At 35.4% G+C, this 25,294-nt stretch overlaps 1 protein-coding gene across 2 annotated transcripts in view; it reads right to left on the bottom strand.

Moving 5' to 3' along the window:
• CARPB (Carbonic anhydrase-related protein B) overlaps nucleotides 1-10,807 on the bottom strand; it is a 73,658-nt gene extending 62,851 nt beyond the window's left edge. For both annotated transcript variants that reach the window (XM_088043061.1, XM_088043062.1), the window contains exons 1-2: nucleotides 10,712-10,807; nucleotides 10,321-10,477 (exon numbers count right to left, since the gene is read on the bottom strand). In XM_088043061.1, coding sequence (XP_087899187.1) covers nucleotides 10,321-10,375 — 55 coding nt within the window. In that variant the 5' untranslated portion in view covers nucleotides 10,376-10,477; nucleotides 10,712-10,807. The remainder of the gene's footprint in view (nucleotides 1-10,320; nucleotides 10,478-10,711) is intronic.
• Nucleotides 10,808-25,294: the final 14,487 nt, after the last annotated feature.

Raw genomic sequence — 25,294 nt, 5'->3', positions numbered from 1 at the left:
AGCCATCTATTAAGTATGCAACTAACACGTTTATGTGTACACGTTGATGTCTTGTTATGACAGCTTTTATGAAAACTAAGCAGTTACTTTTCTTGTCAAGTTCGTTGATTGCTCATTATCTAAGCATCAACGTGAACGCCTCTAAACTGTAATCTGTAGATTTTTTAATCTGATCAAAATCCGCAGTAATAAAATTCTAAGAAAATCCGCAGTGTATGAAATGGTAAAACTAGCAGTGAATTTTTCAAGACATGCAAAATATCTTCCGGACGAACTATGATAAAACCGACTTTAATTATCCCAGCTCCACGTTTCATATACCAGCTCGTATAGATGAGACAAAAAAAAATCATCCATCCGTGCGAAATCATGTTTCGTGCAGTTTCGTTTTAGCAAAAATTTGTTAACATATGTTGATGATTGGCTCGCGTGCTGAACTTTAATTAACGGCACCGTTACTTAGCGCGCTGGGTGCTACTAATTTCACATAAAAGGATTAAGGAATTTGTGTTTCGAGACTACATCGTCTAATCCAAAGATACTTAACGTTTAATTAAAACGAGATTCGGATCATTGCTGGATAAATAAAATAATTGAAATTAATCTACAAAGTTTGTGTGAAATTCACAAGTATTGAACGGAATTTTTCTTGCTGAAGTGTGAAATTGCAAAGAGTTTTGTTCTTGCGTTGGCTTAACAAAGCAACTCTGCATGAGAGCATTAATTAAATTTAAACTAAGATGCAACTCGTGTGTCAAAATTTTAAGTAAAGTGAGCGAGTTAATAAGATAAGGAGGTGAATGCTAGGCATAAAATGCAACAAATGAGTTTCCAGATAAGTTGTTGGTTTATTTTTGTCTCTTCTGCTAGACAACAATGCCTGGTATTTACATTTTCAAATTTACAGAATTAAAGTTAGGATGTGCTCTGTTGTGTTATAATCTTGGTGTGGCAAAGTATGCCTATGGGCCTTTTACACGTGGAAATTTAGATAGTACATTTATGAATACTGATCGAGTAATAGGTAGGTATAATAACCCTTCAAAAGCAACGACAGTCATTACCATTTATAGCTGCGAAACTATCAGATTAAGAGTGGCATTAAAACCGCCCGTGATATGGAAATCGATGTAAAGTGCACGAAAATTATAATTGACAGGATAACGTGTATAAGGTGTCAAAATTATCCACCCTTTTCTATCAAATCGTTCGAAAATTACAATGGAACTTAATAAATGTTTTAATGAAAATTGACTTCCCAGCAATTGGCCTCCGGATGTTAACCGTAAAAACGAAAGCTTTTAGTTCAAGATATAAATACGCCCTCACTCTCTACCGCAAAACAAAGATATGTAACAGGAATGTCGAGGAAAAGAAAAGCAAAAAGTCTTTGTGGCACTTTACCAGAACGGTGCCGCCACATACGCTACTATTCTCTCTTTTAACAACGAGGATATGCGTTAAACTTACTTCAAACTTGCAGATTGTTTCACTCGAACAAATGACACCAATTCAAGCTATTTAGTGGTAACGAGTAAACCCGGCGCATCCACCATTTTCCTGAGCAACACTTTATTTAACAATGACCTGTAAAATGCTATTGCTAAACTAATTGAATAAAATCTGGGCTCACTATTAAATGCATTCAAACGCCAGAGCCGTTCATGTTGATGCATTTAATGAAAAAACCAATTTCCATGAATGGCGGTTTTTAATTACAATTTTTTATTTCAGGGAAAAATTCGCGTCGATGGAATTATTTTTAGAAGTCGCCTTGTTTTGGCATCGAAAATTCTAAAGTTTAAACAAAACTCTCTAAAGCTAAATTTACAGTGAAACCGTGTAAGAAAGGGCATAACTATAAGCATTCATAAAATGAATAAAATGTATGGCTTGCCCCAACACTCTAAAAGCTTTTTCGCGTATTGTAAAAATTAGATTGAGCGTGCAATTAATTTTTACATTCCTAATGTCACTAATGTGACTGTAATGCATAAACGAATTTATTTTAAAATGGGTTCAGCGAGAACAAAATGGTCTGATTTGGTCGCAGAAAAATTAAAAAACTCTGTGTACAAATGTACATAAATGGGCAATTTGGGAAGTAAAAAATATAGAAATTATAGAAAACTGTAGATTTTAAAATACACCTATAAATAATATAAAATCCAAAGCATCCAGACATATCACATTATGAATTGAAATTGGAAATGGTGACCCAGAAAATCACCAAAAATCGAGGTAGTTGAAACTAATTCCAGAACCGAATTTATGGAATGGAACTTAATGGATTTAATTATTTTAGATAATGACAGTGCATGACTATGTATCAGTGTAAAATCTATATTCTATACATCCATAGACGACAGGCGCAAATCTACTTGCGGTTTTCCCATTGGTACATTAATCTCGATGTAGCAATATCAATATACGTGTTGACTCGATTCCCTATACGATTTGGTTCCAGTTACATATTGAACTATTATTACACACTGTACATAACAACAATCCTAATTACAAATAAGTGAAAAATCCCGCTTCATTAGAACCGCGTCCGGCTGTCTATTTTGTCGATCTTTCGGGCTTAATCACGGGCCCAATTTGAATTTGAACCCATAAGGCTGTTTGTTTTAAACGTACCGGGTCCGGGATAGATTGCCTCCACAAAGGGACGATCTCAATGAGTAAAATTACTCTCCACGGGGCTCGAATGCGACCACTGTTCTTACAAGCTTGAAAAACACCGCTCGGACCACTACAAAGGATTAATTGTATTTACTTTTCTTTAGGGATGCAACCCGAGTTTTAGACACGTTTTTAAAGTAGCTTTTTCTTCGAAATTGCAATAACTCATTAAATGCGTAATTAATTTTTCAAGTTTTAATTAAGTTTATTGTTCCGTTTTCGGACGGGTTGCCTGGTACGGCACCCATTGTGTTACCAACCTAAATTGCACAAAACTTTCAGCAATTACTCCGACTAGTTCCACCCTCAAACTAGAATCAAAACGAAATGGTGGCGGGAAACATATTTATAATTACCAAGCAAAACATGATATCTTAAACTCGCTTTTATGACTGAAGCTCAATAAACTGCTAATTTTCGAAACAGAGGCCATGTGAGTTAAGTAACTTTAATTAAGTTTGCAAAGTATAGGGTTGCCTTCGTAGTTCTTGACAACACATGTTTCTCCACTGCAACCAGCAAAATACCACGTGATCAGTTTACCAATTCGCAACTTCAATGATCTCGGATATAAAACCGAGTTAATTATTCAAGTAAACACAACAAACTTGAATCAAATCAAACTTTTTAAATCATTATAATAAATTAATTAAACACCGAACTGTTAAGGTATTCCGGTCATTGAGCCACTTCACTAAGAATATTTGGCAGATAACACAGTACGTGTGTCTGGCTTATCTCTGGAAGAAAATTGCACGTGATCATCCCATAATGTGTCTGGAATCTGAGGATTTGTCATTTCAGTTTGTTACTCTGAAATTACACCAGCAGTTGAAGATGTGATAAAACCGCGACGATCTATTACACAAAGTTATTACACACAGAGACCAAAATGCAAATTGGCCACAATACAAACCGGTTACGTGGCGTGGATTTTTAAAAATAAATTAAATTCATGGTTTTCAAGACATTGTACACTACTAGTCACGAGAATAAACCAGCTAATTTACAAGAGCTACGGGTATGCTAGATTTTAATTAGATAAAGTGCCAATGGAAAAAGTCTTAATGTTGTCGCCGGCTAGTTGCAGCAAAGTTGTTTTTATTACAATGTCTGACACTGGAAACACTCAATTAAGAACAAAATAAATCAAACAGTATTTCTCGACAATCACCACTTTTTCAATTCCTCATTGATTTATTTAATTTTCGATTTTTGTAATTCGATAATGCTGTCTTCGCATGTCCGAGTCTAATTATAATAATATAAAATTGTAGTTGTTATTTAATAAAAAACGAAACTCGGACGGTCCGCTTCAATGCTCAATAGAGAATTGGTAATTTAGATAACATTACCTGAATTTTTGTTTGTGCTAATAATGCTCTAATTTAAAAGTAATTAGTAAAATCAAAGAAAAATAGAGCACACTCTAATAAAAAACGTAGCCAAAATAAAACTAATTATTGCACCTGAGTTTTACCTGACAATTAACGTAGTAATTCAACGTCAGTTTCTTCTAAAAGTGACGTAAAACACAGTTATTTTAACATAAAATTTTAATTTAACTCCAAGCATTATTTAGCTAAACGTTAATTTTAAAGTACTCCCAGTACTGAAATTTAACCAATTATAACTTGCTACGAGCCGTAAGCGTTTTAATAATTTTTCTTTGTTTGTAAACACACGTCCATGACAGCTGACGTAATATTTTTTAGGAATCATGTTATAAATCTAATGTCGGACAATCGTAGACAGTATAAGCCAATAACATGGCCTTCGAGAGCCGTATAAATAATAGCGATCAAGTTTTTGCTTGCCTGAGGCAGGATTCAGCTGAAATGATTAAATTTGTTGCAGCAGCAATTACCAGACCTGCCTTGTTTGTGTACAATCCCCTAGAAACAGCACAAATCGTAGAATACAAATCTAGAAACGGTTTACGTCTGAAATAATACCAGTCTGTGTATAGAACCGGTTTGGGGAACCGTGCTGAAAGTTTACAGTTTTCAGGTCAGCACTTTGAATCGAGCAGAAAATGGGATAGAATTTCGTCGTTTTTGGAAGACGTTTTTATTATTCTATTTCGTGTTGCATTGTTATTAAGAAATACAAGCCGAGAACAATTTCAAGAACGTTTTTTCGGGAACAGTCTTTATATGATATGGAATTTTAATTTAAATCCGGTTACATTTCCATAAAACAAAGACGTTGAAAAGTAATGTAAATGTAACATTCCAACAAACCGTTCCTGTTATAAGATGCAGAGAGGGTCGTCGATGCAAATTGAGTTTGTGGTGGTAGCCGGCAGCGTTTTATCGTTTAGCTCCATTTCCCGTTGGAAGGTACTAAACAGGGCACTCATAAATGCTAAACAATATACGCGTACCACAATAAACTCCTTAAAACCTGTGCATTATGGATCAGGTGTGCAGACTTTGGCTTTTACATTGTTTCCAACTTTTAAAATATAAACACCCCAAAAACGCACCTTTCATTAGGACGTGATTCATGAATTATCAAAGACCGTCTTATGCTTTAAGGAGTCTTTAATGTAATTTATACATATTCTGTAGTTTATTAATAAATGGAAACTATGAACGAGCGTGCTCAAACTCCTCCTTTAAACCGAAATCTAAAATTACCTTAAGATCTTATAATTTCACGCTGCGAAGTAAATAATCTTCAGCACCTGAAATTCTTGATCCTCTTATGCGTATAGAATTACCCCTCACGTTCTTACTTTAATGCACTTTATAACTACGACCTACTCCTACTATTCATAACATGTAATTTTATTTCTATTCACATCAACCGGTGCCGCACCGGAGAATACCGGAATAATAATTTTATTTCTTTGACTCCATTAATTATTCAAAGTCATGCATATTCAAAGCTAAAGCCAAAATAAACTTTAATCTCTGTTACAGCTTTTAACCGACTCATCAACAAACAAAAATTTGCTAATGATTCAAACAGATTTTAACCACCATAATAACACTAATTGGCTCTCCAAAAATTCGACTTTAATTTTCACAACAGTTTTGTACGCGGAAAGAAAAATAATACCTCAGTTTGTTTTCGGAATAACCAACCGTGACGTGCGATCGCGGGAGTTATTGCCTTCCGATTTTCCGGAATATTCCTCTTATGGAAAACGTATCGTATAAAATAAATTCGACGGTTGTTTGACGGTGAAAACGTACGAATCCATGGTTAGACTGACGGGCAACTCAAGGGGGAAAAGCGTCGTAATGTCAAACTAAACCGGTCGGAATATCAAACGAATTTCTGAAATAAAACTCGTACATCTTGTATCAATAGAAAGAATTTGAGGTTTTATTGAACGCGTCGGCTTATGTCACGGTTTATTAAAACAGGAATCCATGAAACAATAACGTTTTAGTGTACGACTCTTCCTTCACCCGGCGCATCCACCATTTTTAATAGGGCTTTTAGTGGACTCGGCTCGATTGGTACGCAATTTTGCGTGCTTATAGATTTCGAGCTTTGATTGGTACCGGGCCTAACCTGAATTTAAGATTGAAATAATTCCGATGGGACGACAAATAATGGAATTAGAGGCGAACTGGTAAAAACTCCTTTGAGATAGTTAGGAAATACTGTCTGGGTCGCAAACAATCGATGAAAATGAAGTCAGGTACCGCGTGAAAAATTTGAATTTCGATATCCGTTTGAAGTATAAAGTGTAATTGGAAACCATATTCTATCAGTTATATTTCAGGGGAATGTTTGATAACAGTTATGAATTCTGATTGAATGAAAATATTTGAAAGGCTGTCACCACACAGATTAATTGGAATATGAATTGAAACGTTTCTGCAATTAAGCCACACATACATCACAACATACCATAGCAGTTGTAACTTATTTACGCTTGCTGACAATCCAAACACTGGAGCAGAAATGTTCCAACTCGATAGCTGGTGTAAATTGAATTTTTTTCGTTATCTACGCAATCTGGCGTAATGTTGGCTAAACAGCAGCGTCCAGTGAAATTCAAAAATAACAATAAAGAAATGTTTGAGTGTAATAATGTGTCGTTTGGACGACGTCGTCAATGTATCGAGTTTTGCTTGAATGAAGGAACTGGAGTTTTTATGACCAGTCTCACATTCCTCTTTTTGTGCTTCTTCAAGCTGACCTCTATTCAGAGCCCTTTATATTTTCTTTCGTTCTTTTCTTTACGTTGCGATAACACCTCAGGGAACCATCGGCTTTCGGCCGCTGGCAACTACCTCAGCCGTCATTAATTCGAACGACTAAACTGAAATTACCGACCGAGATCTATACAAATTGCATCTTTTGTTATAAAGAACCATTATTTTTATTCAGATATTGAAAGCGGAATTCGTTCTTTTGTGCATCAAGGAATCGATAAGATCTCTCGGGAGATTTTCTATTAATAAAATTTGTCCAAATTAATAATTCATCTCAAATCAATACTTAATGCTGCTCTAATCTAGTAAAAACTGTCGTGCTCGCAACTTTGATAAGTTATCTCATTGTTAATTGATGCATCTGGTCTTTCAACAGAAATTTTCTCTGCTCTCTCTTCAGGTTACCACGAGAAATACTTGATGTATTGGAGAACTTTGTTGCCAAGATTAATTCTCTCCGTCTACTTCAACCTAGGCTTTCGATACGTCTTGAACTAATCCTATAATTATACCTTTGTCTTTTATTAAATATTACTTTGACAAACAAAGTATCAGTGCTCAAAACTAATTCTTTAATGTCAATCCTTTTTAGACGAAACCATTACTTAAATTAATTAAATTGAAACTGTTCATTCACCAACTTGGCGTTTCGTCGACTTTATTGTTGCTTCGTTAGAGTTCAAGAATTCTTAACCTTTCATCTAAGTAACGTTAGTTGGAACGAATCTCGCGTAATTAATGCAAAATTGGAATGATCTGAAAAATGTATAAGAACAAAGGTAAAACTTTCCGGATCCGAGAAAGTAATATCCCAGCTAGAATATTAAAATAGAAATAGAAGCCAGAAAGGAAAAATTATTCGCACTGAATGTTCCGGAACTCTAAAAACTTAATTAGCCTGTTACCTATAACGCTTAATAAGAAATCCCAACTCCTAAACACCGCCAATTTTCCTTAATTCAACGACAACCGTCATCATCCCCAGAGACTTAATTAAAACCCCTCCTCTGAAGACGTTGACTTTATTTATTTTGGGTCCAGCTCATTCAAGAGTCCTTATTAAATCAGTTAGGCAATACATGCTTAATACGACTGCATTAACCTGGAGTAAGTGCGCCGGAAGTTGGGGTCGCGTCCGGGCCCGGAACGGATGAAGTACTCAACTGTGCCGTTGGCTATTCGAGTATTCGACTTACTCTATATCTCTCTGCAATTTGTTGCAAGAGGAGTAAACGGAAGATGAACGCAGATAAATGATGGTCATTTGTAATGTAATGACGGGAGCGCGGTGCTAACCGGTGATTTACACACATCAATTCTATATCCTGGACGCTGAAACTGTAGTTTTTTTCGAAGGGCTCTCTTTCGCTCAGGTAGTGTGTTAACTTTATTACCGGAGTAAATAACGAACCGATTTTCAGGATCCCTCGTGCATTCTCATTCGCACTAGAAGGGTAAAGTAACAGTTTTCTCCACGAACTTTAAGACAAACTTCAGTTTATAGCCGAGTGTAAACACGGAAAGTTGGTTTGGATTACTCAAAAATACGCAGGTATTGCGCTTTTCAATTAAATTTCATGAAAACTACATGTTGAGTTTAGTAAAAAGTAGACAAAGTGTTTTACCGACGCGACTATTTCCGTCAATTCCTCGAATTGCGAATCTAATTGTGAGTTTATTTTTCTGAAAAAAAATTACGTATTTCCACTCTGTAAAAATCAAGCTCTGATTAGAGTAAATACGGCGTAATCAGAACCGAATGCATAAACGGAATCAATCAATACCACCGCTACACTCTTATTTCAACTCGGAAAACAAATCAAGGAAATGAATTCGCGAAAACCAATTCCAAACAACATAAATCAAGTGAATGCAAAACGTTCTTGGCATATCATAAGTCATGTGTGCATACTTTAGTTCAAGGCGTGTGCTTTACCCTTACGCTATTTAATGTGCACATTCATTCCGTAATCCCGACCACAAAAGAATATGAAGAAAGAATTCGTTTACGCTTCAACTAATTTGGAAATTTTTGATGTTCCATGGTGATGTTATTAGAGAATTTTTGCGTGATTTTTAAAAAGCAATTATGACACTGTTGGGGGAGATTTTTGCGTTTATTTATTGCCCGCGGTTGCAATTTTCTAGAAAAAGGGCGACGTCTGGAAACTTTCAAAGTGTTTACGACAACAAAGAGAATTCTATGATTTCGGAATTCTTACGGAAGAAGTTGCGTTATTATGCCGATATACGGATTGATAAGTTTTGCAATTTTTGCACTAGTGCTAAAGTTTGCAGAAAGAGCACTCGGGCATATAAATTATTTACGAACTGCAGTGGTGCCAGCACCGACAAAAAATATATGCAGAGTTTATATCTCTGGTTAATTCATCCCCAAAAAAATCGATCGAGGTAAATATTTTAGGAAACGGTCAATTACTTGGCCGCAATGTCTCCGAAAAATAAGTATCTATAAGTTTAATGAATACCCTTTCGAAAAGGTCGAAACAATGATTAGTGAAGAAGCGGCAAGTCATCCATAAATAAACCCTCCGGAACGCATTCTTCGATTACCTTAAGTGGTCTAATATGTTTAATGCAAGGCAATGAGAGCACGACATTTTTCAACTTTCACAGAAGAGGAAAATGTATTGACAGTATTGATTAAGCTAAGTCGCAGAAAAAGAGTCTGTTTTGTTTACATTTAGAGCTTCCCAGCGAATCAGATCGAATTGAATTTTGCACTTCGCCTTGATTCCTGGTTAACCTGAATCCTTTTGTAGTCTGTTTTGATTAAAAATTCTAATTTTTAATATTCCCGCTATGGAAAAAGTGCACTTGTCAAGCGCACTGGAAAAACTATAAAAAGTGCAACAATTTTACCGTTGGATTCGCTCTTGCCGGGTATTTATAAAGATTTTAATAAAAACGAGCTTTTAGTGTTACACCTGCATAAAATTTACATGCATGTGCTTTTTGTGCTTCGAGTGCTTTCAGAAATTGGGTGCGTCAAAATTTGAAGCGAAAAACGTCAATCAGAGTAGCGTTACAATATTGATTGTATTAGCATGTGAAAACACTTTTGAAAAGCGAAAAAATCGTGGAAATCCGATCAAATCCCGCGAATATGCATTACACCTGGAAACGCGTGTAATTTTGTTAATTTTCGCGCGGATATAATGTGCCCGCTTAGTGAAGGGTAAAAACGCTGTATATTTTATAGTAATAGCGATAAAATTTACCCTCGCATTTCCGCGAAGAAAATAGAACTAGTAACCTGGTTGAGGGGTCGTTATATAAATCACAAGCGTAGTAACCCTATAAGTACATAAAATTACTGCAAGCACAACATTACCGTTATTCTGGCGACAAACACGGTACGGGCCGAACCAAGGGGAGAGTTTTTTCCACGCTTTTAAAATCTATAATTATCAGCGATCATAAATAACGGACTTACCTGAGGTCTGTAGCAGGATTTGCAGGATCGCTACTGCAACCACATATAGCAACATGTTGAATTATTTCGTCGTCACGCTAGCTTCATCCTCGTAGTTTTCTTGCTCATCACAATTTGAATTTTGCAACTTCCTCCGAAGAACTGCACTACAGCATGTCTGAAAAGGAAGAATAATTCATTAGAGTAGGTTGAAGCTGGTGCTGAATAAAAATGGAAATTTTCAGCAGAAATCGAGCTGATTGTGATCAAATTCATTGTTGGCGCCATTTGCATATCACTATGTTTGAGCTCTAATTTCATTTGCATTTAATGATCATGCTGTGCATATTTTTTAATGAAAACCCCGCGAATTTTTCACGGGAGTGGCTACTTTCTGAATTATTGCACCGACCTGTCTTTGGGGAAACTTTATCAAAAGTACGTGAGAAATATGCGCGTGTTTTACCGGGAGCACAACACCGCACTCTTCCGCATCCGAACACCATGTGGCGTCTCGACGCTGAGCGTCGGTGTATACCACAAGAGGAGGGCTCTTGGTGGGGATAGAACGCCTGCGGTTGACGTTGATGCGTTTCGTTCGACATTTGATTCTTGCTACCTGTGGGAAATTACGATCGAGTTTGTGATTGTTACAAGTTCGTTGAGTTTTCTTGGCCTTTTTTGTCGTCCCTTCCCAATGTTTGAATATGTAATTTTATGCTGGAGAGCTCTTGAATGCATAATATCAGCGCTCTTGTAGAGTTAAATTTAGTTAATTGTAGCGAGGTGCGCACAGAGTCTTAAGTGTGTCCTGGGAGGAAGATGCAAAAAAAGAATTAAATTTTAACGAGTTTTGTTCCAGACATGAATGAAATTAATGAAATATTTTAAAGTGCGTTGAGGACGCGCTCTGATCTCAGATTTTAATCGCATCGAAAGATTAATTATCGGATTCATTTGGCGAGTGGCACTTCAAAAGCATGCGCAAAACGACACTTTGGATACTAATTATACAATTTTTGCGCAATTTGCTTGTTAATTTAATACCTGAGACATTCGAGATTAGCTAGATTTACGTCATCGTAAATATTTAAAAATAACATGTTTGGGTAATTCTGACTTCAGATTCTGGTTCTGACATAACAACTTTGCTAATTTATGGGCATCAATTACGTCGCATAAACGACTAGAATTCACTCAATATTCATTACCATTACAAATGAAAATAGAAACTGCATATTTTAAAGAGAAGGTCAATAACACTCTGATTACACGTTATAGTGCATAATATACATAAAATTTAAATACAAATAAATAAAAACACGTTTTCTGATAATATTCTAGATTTTGTAAAGTGATCAATTTCCAATCAAGAATAGAACATTGCAAATATGATTTTTATGAAAACTAATTATAATTTTAAAATTTCGCTCCCCCAATCTATAACTTTGTAAATTAACAAAGATTTTAAGGAAATTTCAGATTGGACTTTCTCAAACTAATAATTTTTTAAAATATTAGATGACTTACAAATTGTCACAAAAAATTTGTACCTATATATATCAAAACTCAAACCAATCTATTATAAATAAACAAAAAGTTAAGTCTTTTGCTCTGAAATGTTTAGAATTTTACTGCCATATCTTTAAAAATACCAAAAATTACAAGTTCTAATGGAAGCTGTGGCGAAGTTTCAATTCAATTAAAAAACAAAATTTTTTTCAATTTGTTTTTTTTGCTCTATAATTTTGTAATTTCGTACAATTAATATAAAGTAGCAACTCCGTTAAATTTTATTGCTAAAACGCTAAAATTTAATGAGAAATAATGATACATAATTAAAATTTTTGACGTCTTAAAAAAATAAAAATTTCTAAAAATTGTTTTTTTTCCTCTATAATTTTGTGATTTTGTACACTGATTAAGACGACTTCAAGTAGTAGCTCATTCAACTTTTTTTGTTATTTAGCTTAAGCTTTCAAAAAACAGATTATAATAAAAATTGATTTACTTTTTGAAGTCATCTTAAGCGATTTCACTCAAATTTGTTCTAAAATTTTGTAACTATAACTAACACAATGTCTAGTAGTCAGCTTAAGTCGTTTAATTGCAAAGGTTATTTAATTTTTTTTTAACAGCGCGGCGGTAAATATATCCTAATTTTTATATATTGTAATAAAATGCTTCTTAATTCTGAAATCATAACCCATAGAACAATCCAACAAAATACCTGTTTGTTTTTATTTTTTATAAAATTGACAACGCATTTTGTTCAAAAACAAAGTTCGAAACCACAAAACCTAAAAACTGTTTTGCCGACCCGGCGCATCCACCATTTTTGCTAAAAAAAATAATTAATAAGAACATTTGAAAAATTTAGGATAATTTTAGAGCAAGTTATAAGGTTGCAATGACCAAATTAGTAATCAATAATAATAATTAAACAATTTTTTAGATAGCTGTCATTTCTACTTATTGTTCCAAAGTCAGTGAATAATAAATCCGTTCATAATATGGTAAAGTACACTCAATAAATTAGATTTGTCATAAATGTATTGCCGATATTGGATATTTTGGTCTTCTAAATTTTGCTGTTTATTAATAAAATAATAAGCTTGCTGAAAATGATTCATGTATTAGTTTTTCTCTTTGACACTTTTTTGTACGAACATATTAAAATTTATTAAGACCTCTAAAAATAGAAGTATTTATTTTGGTTGAAAGTACGCAAGTAATCCCGGCAAAACCGAGGCTGTTATTTATGTGAAAAATATATGTTTGCTCTCGGAATTTGCAAGTAGTCCAAAGCGAGAATGCATTTTTATGATGAATTTTTGTATAGTCATCCACCTTTGTTTTATTTAGTACCTAGCATGATAATAATCTCTGCAGTGGCTACTGCAGAGGGGTAATTTAATATTGAGGGTGGAGTGGCCATCTCGAGACAAGAGTCTGTATGGCAAATGACACATTTATCCAACTTTACGAGGCAGTCTGATATGCAGATATGAATTTAAACTGAACGTTGGGGACAGGGTGATCGTGGACACCTGCGTCTGATGTCAGATGTTTGGAGTCACATGTGAAATATTAGACGTCTTCTCGATTTCGTAAAAATAAAATAGATGCATCAATGTCTGGGACAATAATAGTACGTACAATTATACACCGAGGAACGCACATCTGGTTTTAGATTAAGTTTCGGTAGAGTGAATCGTGATACCACCACAATATAAAACACTTCTCAATATAATGAAAGTCTGCTTTTGTTTCGGTATATCGAGCTTTATCGACCAATCAGCAAACTCGATTCAAAGGGTTCTTTAAAGCGCGCTGTGTCAGCTATCACAGTTTACCATTGTCCTATCGCGTATCGTTAAAATTATAAATTTGGCTGAGTACGGATCTTGATATTACAATGTGTTTTATATTCATGACATGGCTATTTCTGGTGCAGTTGCCGTAAAAAATCTGCCTTTCTTGCTTCTTTCAAGTGAAATACGACCGCTGTTAAATTATTTCCACATCAAGGTAGATTCTGATAAAACTATGCATTGTCAAAAGCTAATCATCGTCCTCAGCGCTCATTGCAGTTTTGCCCTCGAGCCACAACGGATTTTCATTTTTCAAAACTTTTTCATTATTCAGTAGTCCACACAACTCACTTCCTCTAGTAATTAAAACAATCATTGTTGTACGACCCTTGCTCTTCGCGTGCTAGATTCATCTCCATTACCTCGTGGTAAAGAAATAAAAATAAGAATGCAATCAAATGGAATGATCTTGACGCCTTAAAGGAGTAAAGTGCATGAGATATTCATGTAGGCGCATTGAATTGTAAAAGATTGGGGCCGAATCGTCGACCCTGTTACATATGTATTGTAACGGAATTGAATGTTTACACGGGCAGGGTTACGTGCTCAGTGTGTGATAATGAATTTAAACCGTGCAACCTTCTACAACCGTTTCAACTTAACCGAGAAACGACGGGAATTGACCATCCCTGTCATGGATACGCGAGGAAAATCTCGTTAAAAAACCCCAAAAAGATGATTCTAATTAGAGACGGAAATTTTAAATATCAATGAAATGAATTTATCCGTGTTTACCTTATTAATGAGGGTAAATAATTGCTTAATATCATCATGTTTGCAAAGCGTGGACCTGATCAAAATTAATTCTCATTTTAGATGAATTCAATATCGAAATCAAACAGGAAAAATGGGGCGCTAACGAGATCATTTGCATACATATGGATGAGCTATTTTAATTGATGTCGCATAAGCATGCAGACGTAAACAAGTTACTTTTTATGAAGAGCCCACTCGCGTTTCATTCATTTTGAATAATACAAAGACAAACAGAACATTTGTCTGTTGAATTTTACGATACGATTCCATAAATTTCTGAGTGAGTTCCAGTATATGACCCGCGCCAAATTTGTCTTCAAGAGACTCATTTAACTTCCGGTCACGCCATTTCATGTCTTGACAATATATCAAAAGTAGCCACGCAGTTTTACAGTTTTTAAAAACCAGAATTGAGATATAATTGGTGGATGCGCCGGTTTTTTGAAAAAAAATGGAGTCACATTTCAAATCAGGACGCTGATCGATCAATTTGTAATTTTTGTTCAAAACCCACAAATAACATACAAACATGATTAAATCACTCGAGGTGATAAATCGTTTAATATTCTGGTTGAAAGCGCAAATTTTAAAGTGAAAATGCGATTTTCATGAAATATTTCCCTCAGTTCGACATGAATTTTTACTAAGTTTCCAAGCGTCTTACGTGGCACTGACGTTCAGCAAACTTTAAAAATAAACGCGGTAAAAACTCAATCTTATATTTCCGTTTTTCACTAATCGCAGATTCGGAATTTTAATTGGCATCCGTCTGATGAGTTCGGAGATGTTTTCTCAAGCACGTACTAATAAAGAGTTCTTAGTTTTACCAATATTCGCAGTAAAATGAAATGAAAACATCCGGGAGCAAAGCTCGATGAAACGTTTTATTTGAATAAAGATTTCAGGTTTATTCGTTTTTACAGATAGACACATAACCGGAGGACGTAACTTAATGTATTTTTGAACCGTAAAAATATCATTTTTTATTTTATGGGACACAATTAAACCATCGCTGTCGGAAACCGGTTCCAATTTCGACTGTGTTGATTCTAAATCATTTAAAAGTCGGTGCACGAAGTTGAAGATTTCTTATTCAATGGAGTTCCAGGCTGCGCATTTTGACAAAATCATAACAAAATAATGCGGAACGTGCAAAGTCAAGAACACTAAAAATGAGCTTTGAGATTTCACTGCCCGTAAAATTTGTATGCAAATTTTTTCCGGTAAATTTTATTGCGGACGTAAAACGTTATCAGGAGCAATTTTCGGATTGTTTATCTATTCCGAGATTATGAACAATTAAATAATTTCTTTGGGGAGATGGGAGTGGCAGTCCGATTGGAGCTTAATTAAGCTTTAAGATTGTGTCTGATCGTAGCTCTGCTCGGAGAAAAACAAAGCAACGAATACGAAAGATTAATTACCCTTCTAAGAGGAAAAAACCCTTAAAACACCACTCTGCACTTATTTTTATTTACCATTAAGAGTTCACTATAAATCATTGTCCGGTTTACTAGGAAACATGCTTTTACTAAAAATAAATTGATTCTTGCTGCCTATCCCATTTTTATAAATAGCTCTGTCTCAAACTACCAAAAATTTAATTAAACTGTGAAAAATAATAGCAGCGAGACGACGCAAACTTCACAGGATCACTTTACTTTTGCTCTAGTTTTGAATTCTCGAGTTCATCTAATAAACAAAAAATTCTTCACGAGATTAAATTATTTCAAGTTCTTTCGACGACTTTTCATTTTTTGCTTCGAAAGGATCTTGTAACGTCGTCGTTCGTCAACTATTACGCCTCTTGAAACAGAAGTAGGGCGCAAAGTGAGAACAATTTTTTATTTTTATCTGAAGCTGCCGTAGGGTTAAGGGAGCAATGCATTATACACGCAACATTGCAAGTGACCTAAGGCCCAATCATAAACCACAACCACATGACACTCTATCTAACGCTGCTAGACAGCTTTATAACGCTCTTTGCAAATAAAAATGACGTTGTGGGATACATATGAGCCTGAATATCTCCTCTGTGTATCGCGAAATATAAAATAAATACCGAAGAGACAATGTTAAAAACTGTGGTTTTATGAGGATAATATTTTTGTACCTGTGTGGAATCGCAATGCCACAGACGGAAACAAAGCTTGCGAAGGAAAAAATTCACCCAAGGCGCTTGACTTGTTTACAATTAGCTCAACTTGAAGTTATGCGAACTTAAATTGCTGCCATTCTCTTTGCTAGTTTTTTACACGTGTGCCACTAAAAACTAAAGAAAAAGGGTTTAAATTCTTAAAATATTTGATTTCTCGTTTTCTTTGAAACTGAGGCTCCTAAAATGCTTAATCTTTTATTTCTCTTCCATAGTTCGGCACCTTCATTTTGGATAAAATATTGCGCGTATATGTGCAAAAAAATCGTTTAAAACGAGTAAACAAAAAGCCGATTGTAATTCTGCATACGGCCCTGTAGAAATGTTGACAAATCATAATATGAATTTTGTCAAAACTTCGAAACAAATTGCCGAAATCTATGTCTGTTTACTCTCAATTCCAAACATGTCCCCGTTATCAGCAAACAGTTTTAGTAATTGCCAACATGCGTCAGGATTTCGGCGACTGTCCGTGCATATCATAAAGTCTCCAGTGGTCCATTGTGATAGCGCGTTAGATAAATTTCGGGTATATGGTGGCCGTCGTCAGTAAAAAGCGAATTTAAATTGGATATTTTAAATTCAATAAATTTCCGACTGATGTAGCAATAGGTTAACAGAAACCTTGTAAAAGTCTCCGCTTTCAGGATAAGCTCGAAAATGCGTGCATGTTTGACAGCTGCTCTATCACAACGTACGCTCTCCTGGGGAATTAAACATGGGGACTTCAGCCACCGGCTTTCCATTTAGAACCGCGACAATGGCGCTGCCACGCGACTAAAATATTGAACTTAACGTGGCCCACAACCTGACAACTTTGGAGATTTGCAAACTGCCGCATTACAGTGGTTTTACACCGCAACGCTGAAAAAAATATCCGGAATTTTCCGGACGCTAAATGTTTTTCTTAAAAGACACGAGGGAATATTAATCTCTACATTTGGAAAGCTTTAGCTTTATCATGACTTGTGAGGTGGTGGCCACTATAACTAATTAAAATAAAGTAAGAGAATTATTGAAATGAATAATGTAGCTCGCAGTTTCCCGGATTCAAAACCGATGAATAAATAATGGGGCGAAAACACGCCTGACCAGCACTGTTGACACCTGTCGCATTAATTTAATAACAAAATCAGAGAAGTTTTCCAAGGAATGCACATTGCACGTTTCTAGTAAAAGTTGTGGAAGATACATTCAAGAAATGTCATAAATTTCTTTTTTGAAGCAGCCGGAGTGCTCCGGGTTAATCGGAGACTTATTTCTTATTTTCATACATGGTTGTACAGGCATTGTTTTAGATAAAATATGCGCATGCATAAATCTGAATACATAGCTGCATACAATTCAGTTTTCTCGTTCTATATTTACAACAAAGAACTCGGTGTAATAAAACATTACAGCTACACATTATCGAAGTCGAAATTGAGTTGGTTGCGAAATGCGCCGCAGAGTTTTAGACTGCGGATAGTTAATTTCAGTGTTTGCAATCGGTTGTGATTGCTCCCATTAAAGTCAAATTATCGATTTGCAAAACGCTAGGTTTTGTTTAAATACGAGTGTTAAGCTATAGATTTCGTGCAGGGCCATCAATAAAACGCTATAAGCTCTTTGTAATAACATAGTAAGAAAACCGCAATAAGATTTATGGATATGTGCCCCAACGGGCAGAAATTGCGTACTCAAAAAAACATCAAAAATTCATCAGACACTAAAACAAGCGGTAACATGCTGGTTTCTGTTAAAAAAAGCCTTCAATATTCCGTCATATTTTAAACGAGCTACTTTAAAAATTGCGCTTGTAAAGGGTCGAAGTAAGCTCATTAGGCTAATGACGTGTGCTTTCAACTTGCCTTTGATATATTTTATGCAAGTTGATGTCCGCCGAGCAAATGATTTGATTCCGCAAGGCAGATACCTGCTTTATCGACTCGAACAATCTATTCGCGGATGGAGGTACCTCAATATTATCAGATCTTCAAACTTCGTTGACTTGACACGCTACATTTGGATTTTATCTAATTTTAAGGTGTTTGTGTATTTCACGACTTTTTAAAGAAGACTACTTCGTCAAAGAGATTTAATATCTTTCCACTTTTTTCACACCCAGCTCCAGGCTATATTAAATTTTATTTAATAACTTAATGCACCAACATGCCCAACAACAGAAGAATAAAATGAATAGAATATTGACACTGATTTTTGCGATATTTATGCATCATATTATTGCAAAGTTTTTTCAGATCCTTTGACTCTTTTGAAAATTTATTAAATTTTATTAGATTCTTATAAAATTGTTAAAACATTCTAAATACTCTCTCTGAAACGTAAACAAAAATATATGTGCCGGAAAATCCGCCCTCTTCTCATGAATATTTAATAATAAATTTAGCAAATTTAGTTAATTTTGTTTGACTCCAAGTATTGTTTAATACAGAACGTGGCAAATAATAAAATAAAGAGACGGAATGGACGGTTGAACGCGATATATGTGCTTTTCAGTCCGACACGGTTGCCTTAATGTTTTTATTTCTTCTTCTTTTCTGGGGTGTAGAGCATAAAATTAGTTGCTTTCACAGACTAGAAGCATGCAAAGAGGTCGTTTAGAATCCGAAGGAAATGACTAAGGTGTCTCTACAACTTACACCATTATGAAAACTTCTATGCTAACTTTTTATTGGGGGAAACGAACAAATTGCGTCTTGCTGCCATAAATAAAATAGACTAACCACAATTTTAAATTTATTTATGGAAATGTGTAACCATAATTGTACGTTCCGCGGATGATTAATAATTCTTTCTGCTTCAGTTTCAAGACTGCAAACCGATGAAGGCTCGTCGCTGGACTATTTCAATTTTTTTGCAAAAGCGACAAGAATTAATAGTTTTCGCGACGTACAATTTTGAAATATACATTGCTAATTCTAATTGCAGATTTAGACGTGAAATTTAATACGAATAAATTAAAGCCAGACTGCACGAAACACAGAAATGGGTGTTTCCACCCCTAATAGTGGGTCTTGATGAGGGTAGATTTGTAGCAAGAAGAGGTACCATGCGTGTTTAAAACCACTGATAGTTGCATTTATCCGGTGGGTTCCAAGAAAAAAGACCATTTTGTTTTGGAAACGTCCGTTTTTTCGCTGAAACTTTCGGGTTAATTCGAGTGAATGCAAATTAGAAAGTTTCTGATACAAGATAAGATAAAAACGTAATTATTTTCGTGATTGCGGAGGATAACGGCGGAGTAATTGGTTTTGAGCCGTTTCCAATTTATTCCATAATGTACGGAAAATAACGCTTTGCAAACACTTGTGGTCTAAGTGTAGGGCGGATCAGGAATTGTCTGATTTTACTGGTTTCCAAGCGACGCGAATTTTAAAACGATGATTAGCAATGCTATGGGCCATTCATCACGCACTGTCTGTCGATTTGGCTATCGCGCTTATGGCTAAGTGTTATGTTGTAGTAAATTCAAATGACGGCAAATTTACATGAGCTGCCGTCATTTGTCATAAAGTACATAATTTATAGGTGAAAGACCGATTTTACGGTAATAAAGCTTGCATCTCGCAAACAAAAATTCTCTCATTTCTGCTTCTTCAGAAAACTCTTGAAAGAAATAACCACTGCGACAGATTACGTCTCCGATAAGTTTGGTAATCTTGGCTTTCATTAACTTAATAATTAAGAAATAAATCCAAAACAAGTCAAGTTTGCAAAGGTGTTTGCTCTTTGAGAGCGGCTATTCGGTTCGCTTCTGATGTAACCGAAGCTAAACTTTGTATAAACGTGGGTGATTAATTTAGTTAAGCGTATAAATAGATCGAGTTTCTTAATACAGCAGGAACACTTTGTGTTTCGACGATATTAAATTAATGCGTTGATTATCCTGGGCTTTTGTTTGTTAGGGGCTAAGTTGGCCTACACAGCCCCAGGATCGTTATTGTTTTCAATGGGTATTGAATAATGTAAACTGTTGTAACATCGCGAAAACATATCTTAGGTTACCTGTTGTTCTTGCCTGTAGTAAAACAGCCCCAGAATTGCCGGCAAGTTCCCAAGTTGGTTATACTTCAGTCTCTTAGCTTTTATATTTCATAATATGGTCGAGGATTCGTGAATTTTCTTTTGTCTTGAACCGGATATGTTAAGCAGCATAGTAAGAATAACAGAGACGTTGTAGTGAAAACAATGTAAAGTGTCACCGAGCAAAATTATGTGGTCGATGAAGTTTTTCGTGCTAATCAAAGAAATCCATTATGCAGAGCTTGAAATTGGCCCCTGTTTCATATTTTCCAGTAGTCAAAAATGTACTTGGCAGCCTTGAAAACATTGAATTATAGAGGAAGCGTCGAGAGAAAATTGCGATTTAATTATTCACTTGTCTAAATTCAAGCCCACATACCGAAATTCGGAAACAACTTAACTTGGGAATCGTTTTCGGTGGTAATTAATAGTCGATAATAGTGCAGCAATCTGTCTAGTGGAATTAAACATGAAATTTCTCTTAAAAAGGATTAATGATTATTTGCTTTAATAGTGATCGGGATGAATGGTGCGCTATCTCTATTAACCTCGTGTTGATGCAAGTCCGAGTTTTAGACGGCGGTAGATTGAGCTTTATCTGGAGCTTTTCCGAGCTTTCTCCTTGCTCTGACGGACCGTGAAACAAGTTGCGCGCCTGTCAGACATCCTGCCGAACTGCAAGTTCGTTCATCTGCTCGTTCCCATGTCGTTGTCTTCTTCTGACTCGCACGAATTAAAATGCAGATTTCATTTCAAACTTGGGAAAATCAACCCAAACCAACGCATTGTTTATTTGAAGTTGATAGAAATTGTTTACGCAGGTAAAGTTATTAAAATGATTCCGTTTTAATTGACTGTGTTTCAGTAGCGCTCTCGTTCATTAGGCCGTAATTTGTTAGGGTGATGGCAATTAATTGGCCGCGTTGACGCCTATCAATTCACGTTAACGTGGCCAATAATTCGGTGGAGCTAACGGTCCAGGTGAAGCACGATCAGTAAAATAGATCCCAGAGCTATCATCCGACTCCCAAAATTGTCTCAAAGTGGAAATAAATACTAGCTTTATTGCTTACATAAATTTTAACTTCTCCGTCAGTTCGTTATCTCACTCAAATTTCCGATTTAGCAACTTTAAAACTAAACTGAATAGGGACCAATCAGCTAGGTGTGTTATTTACGAAGCTCGCCACTTTCGGATTAAATTTTTCATCGTCTCGTAATCTGTCGGAAATATCGAGAAATCATAACCGGCAGCAGCTTCGTCTTGAGCCATAAATTCGATAGTGGCAAATGCTTTAGGTTAATGCAAGCCATCTCCGTCGGACACATTTTATCGAATTTTAGTAGAAAAGGGGCGAGATAACGCAATTACCAGACTAAACTGTTGCGCTTTTCTATGACGCCGCAGGCACCACAGTTTTCATTAATGCATCGATTCCAATACAGGAAGAGAAACCTCCAATAAATTGCTTCTTTCGTTTGAAATAAGAGCGCTGGAGACTAAACGTCCAACGTCTTCCGAGTTGCCGTTAATCCAACATTTGAGTCAATTATGTCGTCCCCAAACTTCCAAACTTAATTTTACAACGAATGTGGCGATAAAAGTCGATGACACAGCCACGTTACAAATATATTTTTTCATTATGGTTCCAATTAAGCTCTTAACTAACTTATGACTTTCTGGTGTCAGTAGTAACTCTCTTAATATTTACTGCTCACTTTGAAATTTAAATCGGGGCCGAGTAAAACTTTAAAAGCTTAACACAAAAAAATCACAGGAAAAGAGTCGCTCTGCATGGCCATTCTTCTTGGGTAGGAAGAGTGCACACTAATTCTCGGGAGCAAATAACTCGCTCGCTGAACACCTATCCCATTATTTGTAACGACGAAGCTTAGCTCGCTTACAACCTGCCCTCTCCTGCTTATTACAACAGGAACCGCTGATAGATGAACGCTTTCGCGGGAAACGTGTTTATTCGACCTATTGAAAAATTACCTCGACCCTTAACTAATAACTCTGTAAATGCCTCGCTTCGAATAGACGTTTTTCACTCAAGACACTTCTTGCAGTTTTAACTGAGCTTTGACAGGGAAAAGTTCCGGGTAAGTTGAAATGGATTCCAACAATAATGATGTCAATAAGTTTCTTGCAACTCGAGAGCGGAGGTTGAAAGTTGAGTGCATAGCACAAACTATCACAATGCGGGATAAATGTCAAGTAAATGTCAGTCTAAAAATGGTGGATGCGCCGGGTCAAAATTAGAAAATTACTGGTAATTACTTAGAAGTAGTGTCGTACATTATGCAATTCTAGATAAAATTCGACAGCGTCGGCGCTGTTACTGTTGATTATAGCCCCTATTATGAGGCTTTGAATGTTTAATCTCATCCATTTCAGTTAAACCTAAATGCTAAAACGATTTGCTTTGTCTTTGATCCGACAAATGGCAGGAAAATTAATTTGGTGAGTTCATATCTCTTTGATTGACAGCCGCTGTTAAACCGGACGAATAAATAAACAAACGTGCGACAATAAACTCAGGTGACAGCAGCAACCGAGATATGAGAATATAAAATCTCTTCGTTCGTTGAGATCAATGAAAAGCTTTGTGTTCCTCTTAAGCGACGTCTTGAAGTTTTCTTTGTTCTCTGAAGTAATTACAATATCGAACGAGAATGCATGCTAAGCAGCTTATCATGTGTGAAAACACATAAGCAAGTTCTTTTCTCATGGTAATACCTGATCCGGCGGAGAGACTAGAACTGGAAGAATACGCCGTCGGCAGAGGAATTGATCTCAATCCATCAATAAGGCTCAAGACCATCTGACAATCCTTAGCCGCGGATTTTTACTGGATTGCCGGGAAATCGACGCACGATCAAACCAGCTATGTCTTTCAAACGTTGCTACTTCATTCTCTTTTCAAAAGAGTTGTAACAGTCTCAGTGATGAAGGTTTGACGTTTATGATATTCGGTTCACGCTCTGAATTTCGTTATTTATGGTGATTTACATTTCAATCGTCCCAAAGAAACATCTTTCTATTCACTTCCTTCATTGTTGTTTAGTTTTTCCAATACCTCATAGCCCCGACGTTTCCTCTTCCATCAGCTAGATCTGCCGGCGGATAATGTATTCAAAATGCGCAAAGGTACGCAGTTTCTTGTAAAAAATCTACGGATATTGCGACCCACTAAAACAACGCAAAAATAAGTTGCTGCACTTGAATTTCAATTTACCATTCAAATTGTGGAGCGCCATCAAATCAAAATCTATGCGCCATTCGTTCCCAATTTATCTATCACTCGCTATTTTATTTACGACATGTCAATCGACAGTCTTTCAGTGAAATTTCGATTTTCAAAGTTAATACCTGTGTGGAATTAAAATTTCACCATTTTTCAATAGGATATTTATCGTGTATTATTTTTTTATCGTCAGGGGAATTTTTTCGTACAAAAAAATCCAAAAAAAACGAAAAGCTTTATAATCTACGGTAGCAATTGTTCAATTTTTACTTTTTTTTTTAGCAAATAATTCAGGTTTCTACAATTTTAAGTGTTATTTTGTGTCACTGCATCGAATTTTATTTTATTTATGGCTAACTAATTGCCAGTTGTCAAAAGCTGACTGAATTTATAATTTATTGAATTTCCTAAAATAACTGGCTCTCTAATAATCCATCTGACTTTCAAATTTTAATTTATTGTGATCAGTTCTGAAATAGCCCTAAAATTAATTCAGTAAAAAATAAAATTTTGGGCCTCCACTATTATGAGATTTCCTTTACATTTTTGACATTCTTCCAATTGATATTAGCCATTAAATCATTATATTCAGTTCTGATGATACTTGGATCAAATAATAACGATTGGATCGTCCCGTCAGAAAGAAAAAGTTTTTATTATTGACTTATAAACTTTTTCGGAGGCGGAAATAGCATTGGTTTTGCAAATTTTTATTTTTTTCCATTTTATTCGTTACAACAGGGTTGGAACAATTACCGTTAGAAATTCTGTTGCAAGCGTATGGTTAAGGTAAATATAAAAATGTATAAACAACACTAGCGAGTAGAGAAATCAGGATCTTTAGCGCATATTTAAACGTAGTTAATAAAAAATTTTAAGCACATACAGGGTGTTTGGGATTATTGCTGCCAAATTTTTACTGAGAGTCTGTCTTCAAAAACTAAGAATCTATTGTGTAATTGCAAGGGTGCAAATTAACCTTTTTTGCAAACAGCGAATTGCTTTTGCTTTTTGTTCTTTTATTAATTCCAAAAATGGAAAAATCTATTTTTTGCCATGCGTAATTATTTATATCAGAATTTCAAAAATCGAAAAACACAAAATATGGAGTTATCATAAAACTTTCTATGCTAAATGTTAACTGACAAAATATAATTAACTTGATGTCTCTCGGAATTCTTTTTTCTATAGTATAATAAATAACCAATCTCAAATTAATATTCAACGCCTCGGAAAAGCGAAGTGCACGAGAAAAGCGAGATCTACACAATTTCAAAGGCCACATAGTTAGTGTAAATAATAATTGGTGATATTAGGCATTCAATTATAATATCCAGTTCCTTTAAATTTGTGCCTTTAAAAATGATACGTGGAACTAAATGTCTTGGTTATAATTGTTTTTTAGTGCTAAACTATTACAAGAAAACTCATTTTGG

This window comes from Gnatocerus cornutus, chromosome 8, assembly GCF_029298725.1.
Source record: "Gnatocerus cornutus isolate USDA-ARS CGAHR chromosome 8, icGnaCorn1.1, whole genome shotgun sequence".
NCBI lineage: Eukaryota > Metazoa > Arthropoda > Insecta > Coleoptera > Tenebrionidae > Gnatocerus > Gnatocerus cornutus.
The sequence above is the reverse complement of the archived record's forward strand: the minus strand, read 5'-3'. Positions and strand labels throughout refer to the sequence as shown.